Source organism: Thamnophis sirtalis, unplaced genomic scaffold (assembly GCF_051295495.1).
Source record: "Thamnophis sirtalis isolate CommonGarterSnake01/CBP01778 unplaced genomic scaffold, rThaSir2_p1.2 scaffold_10, whole genome shotgun sequence".
Classification (NCBI taxonomy): domain Eukaryota; kingdom Metazoa; phylum Chordata; class Lepidosauria; order Squamata; family Natricidae; genus Thamnophis; species Thamnophis sirtalis.
In genome coordinates this window covers 61527081-61546794 of record NW_028261390.1, presented here as the reverse complement: position 1 = coordinate 61546794, position 19714 = coordinate 61527081, and the positions used below count along the sequence as shown (strand labels likewise).

At 37.9% G+C, this 19714-nt stretch overlaps 1 protein-coding gene across 1 annotated transcript in view; it reads right to left on the bottom strand.

Moving 5' to 3' along the window:
* The window catches only part of LOC106554474 (bifunctional heparan sulfate N-deacetylase/N-sulfotransferase 3), an 80798-nt gene that overhangs the window by 29638 nt on the left and 31446 nt on the right, over positions 1-19714 (bottom strand). Inside the window, exons 4-6 of the mRNA XM_087724696.1 lie at positions 17500-17654; positions 13929-14114; positions 7928-8056 (exon numbers count right to left, since the gene is read on the bottom strand). Of these exons, the coding sequence (XP_087580822.1) occupies positions 7928-8056; positions 13929-14114; positions 17500-17654 (470 nt within the window). The remainder of the gene's footprint in view (positions 1-7927; positions 8057-13928; positions 14115-17499; positions 17655-19714) is intronic.

Sequence of the window (19714 nt, the reverse complement as noted above, 5' to 3'; positions counted from 1 at the left end):
CTTATACTTCAAAATGTATGAAACAGATGTCTAATATGTTTGAAAAGATTTCATGTATATGCTTCATGCATGAAGGCAGGACAAGAAGCAATGGAGGGGGACTAATCAAGGAGAGAAGCAATTTAGAACTAAGGAGAAATTTCCTGAGAGTTAGAACAATTATTCAGCGGAACAACTTGCCTCCAGAAGTTGTGAATGATCCAACACTGGAAGTTTTAAATAAGATGTTGGACAACCATTTGTCTGAAATGGTATAGGTTTTTCTGCCTGAGCAGGGGGTTGGACTAGAAGACTTCCAAAGTCCCTTCCAACCCTGTTATTCTGTTATCCTAAAATATCTTCTTATAGATGTCACATATAAACTTGGCAATATAGGTTTAATCTCTAGGTACTTAATTCAACTTTTTGGAGGAAAACTCAAGAGACAAAAAATCTTTATGAGACAAAAATGTCATCCAAAAGAGCTAATTGTCTGCCCGCTGCAGTCTAAATATATCAGGAAGGTTGGTATTTTTCCAAGACTTCTTCCTGCCTTTTCAAATTAACCAATACTTAATGGGTTCCTAAGGGCCCCTGGATGGTTATTTGTTTACATAATGGCCATCTCTAACCCAGGAGTCAATGGTCAGAGCCTTATGACTGAGCTGTGAATTAACTTCCTGAAGTAGAGCCGAGGTGGCGCAGTGGTTAGGGTGCAGTACTGCAGCCACTTCAGCTGACTGCTAGTTCTGCAGCTCAACGGTTCAAATCTCACCGGCTCAGGGTTGACTCAGCCTTCCATCCTTCCGAGGTGGGTAAAATGAGGACCCAGACTGTGGGGGCGATATGCCGACTCTGTAAACTGCTTAGAGTGGGCTGAAAGCCGTATGAAGCGGTATATAAGTCTAACTGCTATTGCTAAGTAAGCAGGGATGATTAAAATAATTTTTCCTATCTGGTTCCCTGCAGATCTTTTAAATCCTGCTGCTTCATAAATTGACAAGTTGAAGTCCATCTTATCTAGAGGACACTAGACTGATAAAGGTTGAAATAAAGGTTTTCCGTAGGCATTGTTTGGTCTGAAATTGCTTATCTGATTGTTGTCTGGACCATTGGTATTCAGATATGGGAATATATTCTACCAGCATCCATATACAGTACAGAAAGGCATTTCAAATATTTTCATTGCAGTATTTTTCCAACTGTTACAAAATTACAGATAAAACCCAGACATGAAAAATGATGACAACGTTTTTCCCCCAGTATCTACACAAAAATATTTAGCAAAAGATTCCGAGGACAACAGAATTGTGGTGTCTTCAGTTAGTTTACAGTGATAAATCACTATTGAGATTAAGGCATGTAAAGTGTTTTGCAGGAAACAAATTATTGTTCAGAAACTGCTATATTTGACTGCTCGCTATTTTGAGGAGAAACCAACTATGGCTAGAAAGCATTGAAATCAAAATCAAAGCAGAATACATGTATGCAAAAATACCACCCGTGTATTTACTGGGATCTAACAGGAATTTTTTTTTTATCAACATCAGCAGAAATTGCAAATAGGTTATTATTAACTTCATTTCAAATTTCCTTCCAAACTTTCTTGAGGATTAAAATGAAGGCAGTGACAGAACTAAGTGACAGAACTAAGTATGTCAGAAACATTATATAATTATATAAATCCAAATACTTTATCAGCATACAACATTCAAAAAGTTCGATTTAACAAAAGGAAATAATATCTGGATCTCACATTTTATTTTTTAGATAATTAAATGTTTGCTATTAAGTTGAACCCTTACTGAAATGATCTTTATGCTGTGAAAGCATACTTTGTGTCATTCCTTTAAAAATATTCCTTTGCTTATAGGTTCTGAATGAGGGAGATGTTTAATATGGATTACTTGTGCAGCAAACATTTTGAACCAACACATTGTACCTGTTGATTCAAAATGTTTGCTGCACAAGTAATCCATATTAAACATCTCCCTTAGAAGCCATAAGCAAAGGGACATTTTTAAAAGAATGATGCAAAGTATGCTTTCACAGATTCTAGATAGCCTCTGGATGTAAATTTCTTAAGTTAGACATTATCCTCAATGCTTTCAGCCTGGCCACTTCCTTAGACATGTTCTTTCACATCGACAGATAACTATATATAAGACTTTTAGCATTGCTGAAGCAACAAAATACACAATGACCCGTGTAATTTCTGTCATTTCTAATACATGTAACAAAATTATTATAGCAACTGTTCTGCTGCACAAAAGATTCACACTCTTAAATTCCTTACATACTAGAATGGCTCAAGGAAGAAAGAAATAAGAGCAAGAGGACAAATGCTGAAGACACAGCGTTCTAGCAATGGATCCACCAGGAAGGCTTATCACAGAAAACTGGCAGAGTGCTGTCAAAATTACTTGAAAAGAAAGAAATATCACAATGGTAGTCAGCATTTCTTGAAGTAATAAGATATGAAATAAATTGTCAACTGTCATGTGCAAAGTAAAGCAAAGTAGGTAGTGTTCATTACTAGGATATTTCAGGTTTAAGAATATAATATAATATCATATCATAACAATATAATATAATAATAATATAGTATAGTATGTCTGTCTGTCTGTCTGTCTATCATCTATCTATCTATCTATCTATCTATCTATCTATCTATCTATCTATCTATCTATCTATCTATCTATCTATCTATCTATCTATCTACAGTATCTATCTATCTATCATCTATCTATCTATCTATCTATCTATCTATCTATCTATCTATCTATCTATCTATCTATCTATCTATCTATCTATCATCTATCTATCATCTATCTATCTATCTATCTATCTATCTATCTATCTATCTATCTATCATCTATCTATCATCCATCCATCCATCCATCCATCCATCCATCCATCCATCCATCCATCCATCCATCTATCTATCTATCTATCTATCTATCTATCTATCTATCATAGAACAGAACAGAACAGAACAGAACAGAACAGAAGAGTTGAAAGGAAGCTTGGAGGTTTTCTAGTCCAACCCTCTCCTCAAGCAGGAAACCCTATTCCCAGAAAAATGGCTACTCAATTTCTTCTTAAAAACTTTCAGTGTTGGAGCATCTACATCTTCTGGAGGCAACGATTCCACTGGTTAATTGTGCTCACTGTAAGGAAATTTCTACCTAGTTCTAGGTTATATCTCTCTTTGACAAGCTTTCATCTGTTACTTCTGAGGTCTTGCTCTCAGATGTTTTGGAGAAAAGGTCGACCCCCTATTTCTGTGACAGCCCCTCAAATGATTTAGCTTCCAGTCCCCAAATCATCTTTCTTGCTCTTCTCTCTGTGCTTTCCAGAGTTTTGACATCTTGTTTGTATCATGGTGACCAGAACTGGATATAGTATTCCAAGTGTGATCTTATTAGTGCAGTATAAAGTGGTATTAGCACTTCACACAATCTTGATTCTATCCCTCTGTTGATGTAGCCTAGGACTGCATTGGCTTTTTTGGCAACTACAGCACACTGTTGATTCATACTTTAGTAGTTGTCCACTAGGACACCTAGATCCCTCGCATAATTACTGCTGTCGAGCCAGGTACCATCTAATCTATACTTGTGCATTTGGTTTTTCTTGCCCACCTTACTTTTCTCACCACTGAATTGCTTTTTTTTTTATAGGATGAGGGGTTGCAGGGAGAAAGCGGAACTGCTTAATCCATTCTTTGTATCTATCTTTACACAAAAGGAGAGAATAATTCAATCTATCGAAAGCAGTGCAGCGATTATTTCTTTAACTTTTCATTGTTTTTTTATATGTTGAAAGAATTTTTTTGTTATTTTTGATATTTGTTGCAATATTAGTTCATTTTGAGCCATAGTTTTCCTGACTCTGCCTTTGTGGAAAGCTATTTATTGATATTCTGTTTTAGTTATGTGTCCCTCTTTCCATTTTTAATTTGTGTTGATTTTTTTATCTCAGTTTATCAGAGAGTTCTTTATGTAACCATGTGGGTTTCATCTGTGGTCTCTTATTTTTCTATCTCTGTGTTATTGTACTAGACTGGGCTTTTATAATCTCATTTTTTAGAGTTTCCCACATTCTTGAGCTGTTTTCCCCTTTAAGATTTCCATCCATGGAATCCTTCCTAAGCTCCAAGTCTATTGAAATCAGCTCACTTAAAATCTAAGATACTTGTCAGACTTTGTTCTATTACTTGCACCTGAATAACATTGAATTCCAGGATGGCATGGCCACTCTCCCCAAAGTACCTGCCATTTCAACCGATTCCTGTTAGTAAGCGTTGTCCAATATAGTTGACCTTCTCGTTCTCTCCTCTACCTTTTAGTTGACAAAGCTGTCTGCCAGATTTACTAGGAACCTGTTGGATCTTCCACTTGGTGAAGAGTTTGACTGCCAGTTGATGTCAGGGTAGTTAAAGTCTCCTATTGTTATTGTAGTGTGTGTCAGCTGTCACCTTATGCCTGCTGTGCTTCACTGTTTTGCGGTGACAGACTGCCACAAACTGTGGGGCGAGAGGATGAGGAAGCTTGGGGAATTAAAAGTAGAGACTGTATCTCCTCGACACACTACCCCAGAGTCACCCAACTGGAAAAAGGAGAGAGCCACATATCAAGCTACGCTTGAATTGATCCTTATGAAAACATCTTTCATGGACTTGATTGGTTACAGTAGGGTGGGCAGTGAGGGACAATTGAGGGAGAGAAAAGTAGACATTAGGCATTTGGGTCCACAACCCTCAGTTCTGGCTGTGCAATACTGCAATACACTTGACCTCTAATAAAACTATACCTTTCTCAACAAATGGAGCCAAGGATTGTTTCTATTTAGGGGTTTCGGTTATGGCCAGTCTGACAATGTGTTTCTTTAACAACTTAGCTAACTGATTGGCAAAAAAGTCATTTATTTCCTCTGCTTGGATAAGGTGGTCTGTAATATACACCTATGGTAATCTAGGTGAAAATTTTCATCAAGGATGGAACAAACCTACATTTTTTTTAACGTGCCCCCTCTTTAAACAGCATCAGTAATGGGAAAATTCTTTTCCCCCCTACTTTGTGAATTAATATGTCCCCTGGCGTTGATTGCTCTATCAGGTCTGCCATGGGTAGATTGTACATTTCATAGAGATAGCTAGTATTAAAAGTTGACGTGTTATGAACTCCCAATGCCCTTTATATAATCTGATGGAATTTAAACAGCCTGCATGCTTTATGAACACAATGGGCTTTGCTGCCAGAATAATTTTATAGCTACTATCAGCCAGCAATATGGGGAGCATAAACCAATTCCACATAAATGTGCACATATTAGGAATTTGCTAGATGAACTATTTTAGCACAAAAGCTCTTCCATTTCCAGTAAATAGTGTTAGCAAAGAATGGTCTTCTCAATAGGCCTTAGATTCCTTAGTCTGAATAATTTAGAAGTTATAACGTTTGAGAAAAATGAAATGTTCACAAATAGTAATATATACTTTATAGTATTTGGATATACTAAAAAAAACCCAAGAAACCTGACACCTCTTTTGATTTATATGAATACTCCTTTTGTCCTTGAATGCCCCTTTTGTCCTAATGGCACAGGCATTTAAGTTTACTATCAAGTTTTACACAATTCCGTGTGTCTAAAATTAGGCTCCATTATCCCCCTTGAAATACTTCTAATACATTTATTCTTAAAATATAAAAGATGAATAACAACAGTAGTTGCTTTATGTAGAATGAATATTAAAAAAGTAATTCTGTTCATTTCAGCTCATAACGGGTGTAACATTCAGAGCTGAAGATACTACCTACAAAAGCTACTAATATTTCTAAATGTTACATTCGTTCCTACAAATCTACATATTGGTCATTTCTAACATGTGGGAATCCCGGTGGTGATTGGGCTCGGAAAAGGGAACCACACTTCCTGCCAGCTTACCTGAACTGGATTCTTATTTTCATTAAGCTTTTTTTTTAGAAGTAGAGCATATTCAATGACCCTGGAGCAGAATTGTATAATTAGCCATATAGCCATATAACAATAGCACGTAGACTTATATGCTGCTTCACAGTGCTTTACAGGCCTCTGTAAGCGGTTTACAGAGTCAGCCTATGGCCCCCAACAATTTGGGTCCTCATTTTACCCATCTCGGAAGGATGGAAGGCTGAGTCAACCTTGAGCTTGGTGAGATTTGAACTGCCAAATTGTAGGCAGCCAGCAGTCTGTTCATATCCTTGATACCTGAATGCTTCCAGGCCATGATTTCATGACCCCTGCAGCAGACATTTAATTATTGTGTGTGTGTGTGTGTGTGTGTGTGTGTGTGTGTGTGTGTGTGTGGTAGATTTTCACGGATACAGATATGCAGGTCTTGGCGTTTTTGGGTCTTTTCCCATGTAAGATTGAGAGTACCTTGGTGACGTTTCGAAGAGGTCCCAATCACCATCTTCAGGCTGGTGCCTTTGGCTTCATGCTTGTGCGAGCAAAGCATGATCGGAGCTGCCATCTTTCTATAAATATTAGTGTGTGTGTGTGTGTGTGGAGTGCTGGTTTTGTTGCTGTAGGCAGATTGGTTGGCTGTGTTGTAACATCTTGATAAGTTGATGGACTTGATGTTTGCAAATTAGTCAGCTGTTTCGTAACATTCTGTGTGGCTGAGGTACTGCTGTGTGCCTATTGTTCTTTTGTGTTTTAACAACCTGGGCTGTGTGCTGACATCCTGAGCTTTATTGTAATGATATCCTGATTCACACCTAAGCCATCTGCTCAGGCCATTACATCACAGAACTCAGGAGGTTACAACGCAAAGGCTCAGGATGTTACAATGCAGCCAACCCCCCAGGAGGTTGCAGCATAGGACTCAGGATATCACTACAATAGAGCTCAGGATGTCATCATTACCCAGGTCGTTACAACACAAAAGAACAAAAGACGGCAGCTCCGAGCACGCTTTACTCACACAAACACAAAGCCGAAAACACCAGCCTGAAGATGGCGGGTGGGACCTTGCCAAAACGTTGAGAAGACAATCTCAATCTTACACGGGAAAAGACCCGAATACAACAAGACCAGCATACCTACACCCGTGAAAATCTATGAGATTTTTAGTATGTAGTTGAGTTGTATGAGGTCTCATCGAATCATTCCACTTACTGAAACAAAGCCAGCACTCCACACACACACACCAATATTTATAGAAAGAGGGCAGCTCCGACCACGCTTTAAGCCCAAAACCCAGCCTGAAGATGGCGTCGAGACCTCGCCGAAACGTTGCCAAGACAATCTCAATCTTACATGGGAAAAGACCTGAATACAACAAGATACTATAAATTCATTAGTACCAACAGTTCTGTGAATTTACAAATGCAGGGGTTTTCTGTAGAGTAATTGGAAGGATCAGTGTTATATTTTGTCCCTTGATTAAAAACAACAAATAAATAAATAGGCATACATAGTTTGGCTATTTCCCTTCCAAATGGAGCCTAAGATTGTTCCATAGAGTTTCAAAACCTTTAGAACAGTTGGTTTTCCAACTTTATCCAGCAAAATGTGTTATGCAAACAGGGTCTATTTGTAAAAAAAAGAAGCCACGCTTATATGTTGCTTTAAATTAGTTTGATCTATATCTGCCAGAGGAATTCATTCTGTTCTAAGCCTTAGAAGGAGGAGGAAAAGAAATCAGAGTTCCTGAGACCATCTAGTGTCATTTCAACCATGTTTATTGTTCCAAAATTATATGCTAACATCATTAGCTTAGTGTAATAAGATCAGTAAGGATAAATATTGACAAATTATGGAGATTATTCAACATTATTACAAGTATTAGTGAATACGTCATCAATATAAGTAAAGAAAAAGAGCAAAACAATGCTATTAGTCAATATTTGTACAGGTATGCTCATCAATTGTTTTTGTTCAAATAATTTAAACTACTTACTGGATTGAGAACTACTGTGAAAAATAATTCCCCGCCTTGTATACTTTTGTTTAGTTCTTTTGGACCACCAGGATACTCTTTGTAGAAAATTGTATGAGTAAAAAGGCCACAGGTTTGTCGAGGAAGAACCTGTAGAAGATCATATACCATAATAAAGAGAAAGGAAAAGAGTGCATTGTCTAGCTTAGAATAAGCAACACTTATTTTAGATGAAAAAGGTAAAGGTTTCCATGTTCTGTCATGTCTGAATCTAGGGCACAGTACTCATCTCAGTTTGCTGTTAAGGGAGCCAGAGTTGTCCAAAGATATTTTCTGTAGTTACGTGGCCCAGCATGGGTAAACACCAAAGGTGCATAGAAGTCTATTATCTTCCCACTGAAGTGATATCTATTAATCTACTTGCATTTACATGCTGTTCCCCCCGTCCGTACCGTGAGTCACGCCAACACAAGATGACTGTTAGCCAATTTATTCACAGTAATTAACTCACAGACAAGACTTTGGCAGCAACCCAGACTTCCACAGATAAGAAATACACACAAGAGCTTCTCCAGCTTTAGTATAACAGTTGTGTCCTGCAAAAGGTCTCCTCCCAAAGTCTCTTCTTATATACTCTCTTGGGAAGAGCTTAATCACAACCACCTGAGCCCAATTATCTTCTATGTCTCTGTAATTGCTGCCGGCGCTTATCAGTCTGTCTCTGCCTGGCGTCCGGGACCAACTCCCTTAGCTCCTCCCCACTGCTTCAGGGCCTGACGTCTTCACCACTGCTCCAGGGCCTGACGTCAGGGACAAACTCCCTTTGGCTTTCACCGCTGCTCCAGGCCTCAGGTGCCTCCTGGTGGCCAACCAGCCAACTTTCTGGTCCCTACTCAGAGTCTGAACACTGCCCAGGGTCCTCCACATCTTCCAGAGCTGACTCATAGGGTCCCTCGCTATCGGGGTCTGTCGGCAGCTCCAACAGCTCCTGCTGGGCCACAACACATGCTTTCAAACTGCTAAGTGGGCAGGAGCTGGGACAAGTAATAGGAACTCACTCTTATAATTCTCCCCTGTAAGTCTTAACTGTATTTTATAGATTTGACTATTATTTTAATATTATTTCAAAACAGAAGACTACACAAAGTAAATAGCACATTTGTCAGGAAGAATGACCATGAAATATATATTATTAAAAGAGTGGGAAAGAAAGAAAAAAGCACCATTCAAAAATATAGTTTGCAGCAGATATGCATATGCATATAGTAGATATGCCTACAGCTGCCAATTTAAAAATAATTGTTAGCCCTTTAGATAAAAATAAAACAAATTCCAGAGCATTATATTTAGATGATCTGTTTGCCTGCACTCTCCAATTATTAACCCTTGATGGACAACTTCAAAACCCTTGTTGTTTTCTCTTTGTTTTCCATCCCTTTATCTGATATTGGAGTTCAAATAAATAATCATTTCAAAAAGATGTCTATCTACTTGTCAGTAAAATAACACTTAAAATACAGGATTCTTCCAACCAGCATACTATTCTCTGCCAGTTTTATTAAAGAATGGTTCACTACCTAGGAAGCCACTAGATTATTCCATAACAACCTGCCAATATATATATAGTGGAAATATAACATTTTATGTTATAGAGCCGAGGTGGGCCAGTGGTTAAATGCAGCACTGCAGGCTACTTCAGCTGACTGCAGTTCTGCAGTTCGGCTGTTCAAATCTCACCGGCTCAGGGTTGACTCAGCCTTCCATCCTTCCGAGGTGGGTAAAATGAGGACCCAGATTGTTGTTGGGGGCAATATGCTGACTCTGTAAACCGCTTAGAGAGGGCTGAAAGCCCTATGAAGCGGTATATAAGTCTAACTGCTATTGCTATTGCTATTTTATACTGTAGAAGACTTACATGAAAAGGTATGATAGATTTTCGGTATACCCAGTGATTTGTGTTTTTTTTTTAAAAAACAATTCTTTAGAATTGTTTGGAAGTGTTGCAGTTGTAGATAAAAAATAAAAGTGCAGAAAAATAAGACACGGAGATGGAAAATCAGCATAGATTCCACAAAAGAAAATATTAACTCAACTTTTAAGAGATCTTTGACAGTGTCAACTGGCATATGGACCTTTTAACTTTATGTACCTGGCTTTTTAAAAGCCTTTGACAAAGTTCCTCATAAAAGTTGTTAAAAATACTTATAGACTGTCCTGAAAATATCCTTGCTGCCAAAAATTTGCTATCTTACAAGTGGGAAGAAGTTGTTTACTGTGTGATTTTCAAGCTATGGCGCTTTCTAAATTGCCCCCCCCCCCCTTCAAATTATTTAGAAATAAAATTTATCTTTTAAAATGTACCTTTTTCATGAAGCTTTTAAAAAACAAATTATGCTGGGTTTATTATTATATTTTATATTATTTTTATTATTAGATACTCTAGTGTTCCTATCCATAGAAAGGTGGCATATCAATGTAATAGCAAACAAATAAAATGGAAGATTATCCAAAAAAAATCTGGATAACTAAACGGGTAGAAAGAAACAACACCAAAGAGTAAAACTATATCAGCAATTTTGTTCATAGAAGAAAATATTGATTCCCAGGCTTTTGGAATGGGACTAGTAGTTTTAAAATTAATTTAGGATTAAATAGGGAACAGGCTACATTTGCAGATATTATTCAGGATCATAAAACAGAAGGATCTCTTCACTTGGGAAAACAAGTGAAGATCACTTAAGTGTAAATGATACAGATTGGGACAAAACTCCAGATACTTACTGATGAGATCTATAAATAATGAGAAAAAAAAATCTTGAGTCCATAGTGGATGGCTCAACAAAATTGCTGACATTATGTCTGGCTGTTGTGAAAAACAGAAATTCAGTGATTCCATGGTAAGGATAATTAGGAATGGGCCGAAAATAAAATCGCCAACACTGTCACACCCCTGGAAATTTTGTGCTATTATATCTCCTTATCTGGAATAATTTGAAAAAGAATATAAAAGAACTGAAAATGATACAGAATCTAGCAACCAAAATAATTAAGGAGCTTGATAATTTTCTTAGGAAAAACATCAGGGAAACGATTAGGATTCTTCAGGCAAGAAAATGGTAATTGGAAGTGGGGGGACATGATTAAGTTGCATAAAATCATATATAGCATATAGAAAATGGACAAAGCTTCATAGAAAGACAAAGGCAATTTATCTGATAGTTTGAAAGACATCTATGAAATTAATCAGAATTGTTTTTTGCAGGACTATAGAAAATATCTAGTACCATGTGTAAATTATATTTAAAGAAGATAATAAACTGTCCCTTGGTATCCAGATATGCTTGGTCCATAACCATAACCAATATGTAAATGTGTTAAAATACATTTATTAGAAAAAAATAGTAATTCTAGCAACTTTAGTACTATTACCATAAAATAGGATAGAGCCATCCAACCACTTTCAAACATAAGAGATTTTTTTTCATTTAAAATATGAATATTATGTAGAAATATAACATAAGCCTTATATGAATCTATTATTTTAACTTTCTATGCTTGACAATATTTTCCATACTTTTAATATTCTAACTCAATATCCTAAACACTGATGTAATAAAACTAAAACATACACACATATATAGGGTTTCCTGCCTAGGCAGAGGATTGGACTAGAAGACCTCCAAGGTCCCTTCCAACTCTGCTATTGTATTGTATTGTATTGTATTGTATTGTATTGTATTGTATTGTATTGTATTGTATTGTATTGTATTGTATTGTATTGTGTATATACTCAGATTTACACTAAGGCTACCAAATCAGGGGTGAGATTCAGCTGGTTTGAACCGGTTCAAGCAAATTGGACGTTAATTTTGCAATCCGGTTCGCTGAACCGGTTGTTGCAAGGACCGGTTAGCCCCACTCACCCTGTCCCTCCCAGGAGTCTCCATGAAGCCTGTTCATCATGCCAGGTAAGTTCGGGGCCCGCACAGAGGCTGTGAGAGGGTGAAAAATGGGCCTCCCAGAAGTCCAGAAACAGGCCCATTTTCAGCTTCCGGAGGGCCATTTTTCACCCTCCTGGAGGCCGGGGAAAGCCTCCGAAACCTGGGGAGGGAAAAAATAGACCCACCAGAAGTACCGGAAGTATGAAAACATGACCATTTCCGGCCTCCAGAGGATCCCTGGAGCCCAAGGGAAGCCATTTAAAGCCTCCAAGGCCTGGGTAGTGTGAAAATGCCCTCCTGCTATGGTGCAAGGAGCTGAATAGGCCATGCCCACCATGGCCATGCCCACCCAGGAACCAGGCAGAGAACCAGTTGTTAACTGTTTTCAATCCCACCCAGGGGTGGGTTGCTAATCCCGTTCCAACTGGTTCAGTTGGAACGGGGGCGGCGGCGGCTTCGTGCACGTGCACAGTTCACGCATGTGTCTTAGCGCCTGCGCAATGCTCCAGCTGCTCACGGAGAATCGCGCAGGCACTATATGTGCCATCTAGCTGCTCGTGGAGAATCGCGCAGGCGCTGTATGTGCCATGCGCCTGCGTGGAAGCACAGAAGCCTTCAAAGACCGGTAAGGAGCGCAGGCGGGCGGGTGGGCCCTTCGCCGTTCCCGGAAGTTACTTACTTCCGGGTTCGCTGACCAACCAGTTTGCGGGGACCGCCGCAAACCGGTTGAAACCCACCCCTGTACCAAACATATTGCTAACAGCAATGAAATATTTAGAAAGGTATCTGGATTTGATCTCAAAGTGCCATCCCATCAATAAACAGGAAGTTTTAAGACAGATGTTCCCACTCATAATCCTTAAAGTTAACATCAGCCTCTTCAACTGAGTACAGAATCCGTAGTTACTTAAAAAAAAGACGGCTGAACATTCAGCTCCAGCTGTTTCTCAGCAATACTAGCTGCATTTTGACAAGTTTAAAAATTTCAAACCATCTATGAAGCCATTTTAACATAAAGGATATTTGAAATAAATTACAATCTGGTGGTAGGGCATATTAAACTAAATATAGCTCTTCAGATACAGTGAATCAGTGGTGGGTTGTAGGCTGTACGCCCTGGTACGGGCGTACCAGAGCCTGCATGGAGCACCGGATACCGTTCCGGTACGGTACTCCGGAGGGCCCACTCGCCCACCCCAGCTCCTTACCAGTCTTTTAAGTCTTCTGCGCTTCTGCGCATGTGTGTACAACATCTGTGCGATGATCTGCTGAACAGGTGGAGCATCGCGGAGGTGCTAAGCTGCATGTGCATGTTGCGCATGTGTGCATGCACACTGCACACATCCATGTAGACGCCACCGGAACCGTTCCAACTGTACCGGTTAGAACAGGATCTGGAAACCCACCACTGCAGTGAATGTAATGTAATGTACTGTTGTGGCCCGGCAGGAGCCGTTGGAACTGCTGCCAGACTCCAACAGAGAGGGGTCTTATGAGACGGCCCTGGAGGAGGTGGAGGACCCTGGACAGGGTTCCGACTCCGAGCAGGGAGAGGAGAGACTGGTTGGCCACCAGGTGGCGTCTGAGCCTTGGATCAGTGGGGAGGAGACAAGAGTGAGTGATCCAGAAAACACCTGTGATTTGTTCCGGGATGCACGCCGTTGAAGGGCTACTCGGCGTCAAGAACAACGGCGTAATTACAAGAGGTGATTGCGCTCAGCTGACACTCATTAAGATCCTCTCCTGATTATAAAAGAGACTGCTTGTGCCACGCCTTTCTGCAGAAGTCAACATTAAGGACTAACAAGAAACAAACTTGGCAGGCTGGATTGCTGCCAGAGTTTGTTTGCATTGCTGCCAAGTATTGTAGGACTTGCTGCCAGAGTGCTTATCTCTTTGTTTATATGGCTTGCAGCCAACGAGAGTCTGGACTGATTAAAAGAAACCTTCTCATTTACGTTGGTTTCAGCTTTCGTTCTTGGATGGAGGAGGGGGGTCAGAACAATGTACCTATATTTCTTATACTGTTTTGTGGATGATAGTCATCAGAAGAGTCAGGATAAAACAAAAACATAGCTCACCATGATGCTTTTGTGAATGAAACCTCTTCTGTACCGTGCAGGTTTTAAATGTGGATATTCTTCTGTACTGGTGATTTTGATATTCCAAACTTTTTTCCAGGCATCATAAAGTTGAACATGGACAGGATACACACCGGAATGATGTGGAGCCACAGCATATCCCATATCAGTTGGGATGCCATGTTCCTGAAACAGCAAAATAAAATCCTATGTTCATAGGAAACACTGCACACCTATGAGCACATCCAGTGGTAGGAATCAAATTATTTAACAATTGGTTCTCTGCCCTAATGTCTGGCTGGGTGGGCGCCGCCATGGTGGGTGTGGTTAGGGGGTGTGACAGGCATTTGGCTTCCCTGCAACATTCTGGGAGCAAAAACAGGCTGGAGGGGGCTGGACTCTTCTGTCTCATTTTGGGCCTAGTTGGTCTCCCTGCAGCCTCCTGGGAGCAAAAAGGAGGCGTGTAGGAAGGGGTGAGGCAGGAAGGGGTGGGGCTAGTCAGATTTGTCAGAACCGACCTAAACCAGCTGAATCCCACCACTGAGTACATCCTCCTACACATGTATGAACCTATCCAAACAATGTAATTATCCAGGTCAATTTCAAGACCTATGTGCAAAAGCTTATTTAGCTTTACATACATACATACATACATACATACATACATACATACATACATACATACATACATTTAGAGTCACAACCCCTGGTAAGCCCCAATTATGGGAGGAAGCTAATTGCTTCCATCATCTGTCAATCGGCTCGTCACAAGAGTCCATCACGACAGAAACCCAATATTTTTACTGTTGCCTTTGTTATATTTGTGTTTTTTATTTGTGCTGATAAATAAATATCAGTGGCTTAAAGCCATCAGTACCTGTGGCTTAATGGGTAAGACGTTTGCCTAAGACGCAATAAAGCACAGGTTCGAATCCCAGTAAGGGTATGGCTAGCTGATGAGAGCTAAATAGCTTGAAATAGACCTATACTAGTCTCCCTTTATTTATTTATCAGCACAAATAAAAAACACACACACACACACACACACACACACACACACACACACACACACACACACACACACACACACACACACACACACATATATATATATATATATATATATATATATATATATATATATATAAAATGTAAAATTGTTTAAAATCCTTTTTGTATCCAAAAAGTATTGTTTCACGTGGATAATATTAGCAGATACTGATCTTATTTTGTTTTTTAAATATATTCAGAATAGGAAACACGAAAGATTCCAAAATCTGCAACAAAGATCAACCTGACTTTTTTCAGTTGCTTTATTTTACCAAGTGTCCTTCCAAAATATGTACACTTCCTGTTTTATCTAGGATATGTTATAATATTTAATAGGCTTTCTGATTTCTTTTTTCTAGCTCCAGGAACTTAATTTAGCTCCAGTTCAACAAGCATGCGAGCCAGATTTCTCTTTTGATGTGATACTGTGAAATTGTATAATATTTATAGATGTTTTTTTAATCAAATCATCTATCTGCTAATATGCAAATGAACCGCTCCCAGGACTCCTTGCCAAGTTTTGCAGATATTGGCCTGGCAGCTATCCAAGCCAGATCAGGTCTGGGGCTATAAATCCTTCCTTGAAAGACTAATATGAATGAGCAGAATTCACATTAAATTAATAATGGCTTCCAAATTCACATTAAATTAATAATGGCTTCCAAAACTAACAAAGGGATTTCTTGTCAGGACAATGAGTTTGCTTCATGCTCTTGGGAAGCCTAGGTCAGAATATCGTCATCTGATTCCGCCATCTGATTGAGGTCAGCCTCAATCAAAGTGATTATTTATTGATTCTTTGGAGTGTCATCCATACCATGCGTCTGAAGTTGACTCTTTAGCATCAGAATCCTCTGCCCAAGTTCTGTGTGACAAAATGTAACCAACTGTTTCATCCAACTACGTCCATGGAACATATATAAGGCATCATTCTTGTGATCGCAGAGGTGTGATTTCGAATATGCGCGTGTAAGTATTTTCGCACACAGGCAAATGCCTTGTTCTTGGCTGAGGAACTGAATGATTTGTTGTGAATGTTAGACAGATTGTCTGATGCAATAAAGCATATGGACTTGAAAATTAATGTATTAAGAACTTAGGAAGTTGTGTTCGACAGGGGAAATGTGGCCATAATTACAAGGTATTTAAACATGATGAAAAAGTATACTAACTATAATCCATATCACTATATGAATCCATCTATCTTGGGAGAATGATTACTAAACATAAAGTTAATGGAGGGAGAAATCAGTGTGGATAATGTGAGGAAAGTTTCTCAAAGTAAGTTTAAATGATTGTGTGTAGGAGAGTACTGCTGTTCACTTTGTTATCACTTAGGAACTGAATGTAGATTAAATATAAACTAAGTGATCAATACAAAATATTCATTTTGTGGGAATTTGGATAATACAGAATGAGAATGAATACTGAATCACAGTAAAAATACGTGAAAGAAGACAGAATGGATCAAGAGGAAAGGGAAGACTAAGAAAATTGTAACTGATGAGAAATTTGTAGGAGTAAGAAGTTCCTCAAAAAGGGAGACATGGGTTTGACAAGATGTGTTAGATCTCAATGTAATGTGACTTCACATGCATACTGTTCTTTTTTAATTTTTCTTTAAAAATAGGATAGGCCAAGTATATTGATATGTAGTGGAAATACACCAAGGAGCGGAGGAGTGGGAAAGAAGAAAGATGGGTAGAGAGGGATGGGAGAGAGGGTGGGAGGGAAAGGTGAGAAGGAAGGGGGGGAGTGGATGTGGAGAGAGGAGTGGTAGAGGGGGAGGGGAAGTAGGGTAGAGGGGGATGATGGAGGGAAGATAGAAAGTTGGAGGGTGGTGGAAGAAAGAGGTGTATGGAGAGAGGAAGAGTTATATTGGGTTTCTATTTTCTGGGGCCTTGTTGACAAGAGGAATTGATGTAATTATTGTTTAATGATGTATGATGTTGGCTATGTACAGTATACATGTGAGTGTATGAAAATGAAAATAAAAATTTGTGAAACCCAAAAAGGGAGACATGGGAAGTTAAAGGAAACTTATGAAATGGTGTAAGAATGTGGTGGAAACAAGAAAGATATGAAGTGGTTTAATAAAATGGTGCTGTGGTATTCTAGGCATGAGTTAAACTACCTTTTTCTTTTCTCTTATTTTATACATTTAATTTATTTTGCTCACTGTTTGTCATTCTGTTTCAGTACGATGCATAGTTCTGCTTACTTCAAAAGGAAGTAGTGTGATGGGCATGCATTTATATGGACAATTGTTTTAATAAACTGTAGTAATGGACATTTAAATGTTAGGTACAGATACTCTGTAATATAAATATCTCTGCTCTGTAATTTTGTTATTTCATCCAGTGGCAGAATAACTAAGCTGGAGTTGAAAATCTTGATAAACTAATTCAAGTTATATTTCAAGACAGTCTCAACTTTTAAGAGGGAATGCTTAATTTAAGCACTCTGTATTAGTTACATATCATTGCTACTATAAGCCTATGATTGCATGAATTTTACTCACTAAGGCAAATTTTTTGTTGAGAATCATTTGCTCCACTAGTGAAGATTCATTATGGAACAGATGAGGTTGCATGTGACTCCACATATGAGGAAACCACCAGAATTCATCCACAGACCCCAACAACAGGTCATCTCCTTCATCTTCTTCTACAGTGCCTGTAGGAATAAATAATTTATTAAATGATATTCCCATTTTCGAAATAACTTTGTCACAATGATTAGAAGCATGGCGAACATTTGAATTGCAACAAATTACAGCAGGAAGATGAAATTAATTTCAAATTCAAAGCAACAGTTCATAAGCAATCAAGTATTTAAGACAGAATGCAACACATTTGATCATGTTACTCAAGGCACAGTTTAGAGTAACAGTGAGTCACAAATAATAGATCTTCAGGGATGAGGCAACTTAAAGAGATACATTCTGAAATAATCGCGTACATGTACAATTTCAGAAGTCCCTAAGAGGCTGAAATATTGTCTGAAGTCCTTTATGAACTTCTCATCATAAGCACTGTAAATCGTTGCTGTGATTTCGTTGCACAATCACAATGACTTTTTTTTGCATGATATAAACATGATATAAACAACAGCAACACTTTTATTATTTATAATAGTGGCAGACAACGATGCTATTCATACATTTTATTTGTATTCCAGAGTAAAACAAGTCATCATTGCACTGTTTCATCAATTCTTTGTACAACCTGCTTTTTTATTGAACAAAGTTTTATGAAACAAATCAGGGAATAGATTTTCTACGAAATAACTTTGTCACAATGATTAGAAGCATGGCGAACATTTGAATTGCAACAAATTACAGCAGGAAGATGAAATTAATTTCAAATTCAAAGCAAAAATTCATAAGCAATCAAGAATTTAAGACAGAATGCAACACATTTGATCATGTTACTCAAGGCACAGTTTAGAGTAACAGTGAGTCACCTGCATATACATCAGGTATGTACTGCATTTTTCAGTCTGATCTTGACAAGCATGATTTGAAAATAAGCCAATTTAATGGCAGTCATAACAGAATGCTAGTGTATTTTGAGCTGGAACACAAGCAGTTCCATTGACCTACATTAAAGTCAAACTGTGTTTAATGAATAAGACATTAAATAATAGATCAAATAACATCTAGTGGAGGATATTTTATATTTATACTGATTATTATATTACTATAATTGTATTTTTATTTAATAACTGATTATATTCTGTTCTATGATTATAATAGACATTCCTATGACTGGATTCCTATTATAGTGAAAGACATCTTTCCTTGAATAATTACTTAGAAGTATTAGGGCAGAACCATACGCCACTGAATGATAAATATACAATTTAAAAAGAAGATTGGAACAAAACAAAGGCTATAGTTGATTTAAATATGCATATATAATATTTGCATATTAAAGCAGTAGACATGCTTAGTTAATCACTAAAAGGTATAATTTGCAAGCATATTTACAGTGTGTCACAACTGAAAGTGTCTACATTATAATTTAACATATTGGTTGTATCCTGGACCTCATAGATATTCGTTAGGTTGTTTTATAAATGTGTTTTAACTTTGCCTTAAATTTTATTTTATATATCATCTAAGATTGTGTGTGTGTGCGTGTGTGTTTGTTCACAGAACACTCTATGACTTCAATAAACTAAAGTGAACCATAAAGAGTAATTTTAACTACAATTGAAAGTGAATATTTTGCTGAAGCAAATTGTTCCGCTAATTTACATGTCCATCTCCTGGGTAAACTTGATGTAATTTATGTTTACACTTAAAATATTACATTCTTACTACAATTCTATTCTACTTCTCTTGAGGTCTACAGCTTGCTAAAATTCATATTCAGCAGTGCTTGTTATATATGTTAAGAATATATTGATTATATATAATTCCATAAAATTTTTATATAAATAAAACAAAGTTTACTACTGTTTTTAATACAGAAGTCTGACTTTAGCCTTATTAAGTATTAATGTAAAAAGTCTGCAATATACACACCAATGACTACTTAGAGCTATAATTTTTTTCCTATAAATATTTTTTTTTAAACTACCATCTTCTTTCCCAAACTTAATACAATGCTTCCAGTCAAAAAGAGATATTGGAGCGCATAGGAAACAGCTTCTGAAAAGGCCGTTTAGCTCTGTTTTTGAGAGATGAATGGGCTATCTTTATCTTGAGGTACAGTGGTTAATTTACAAGT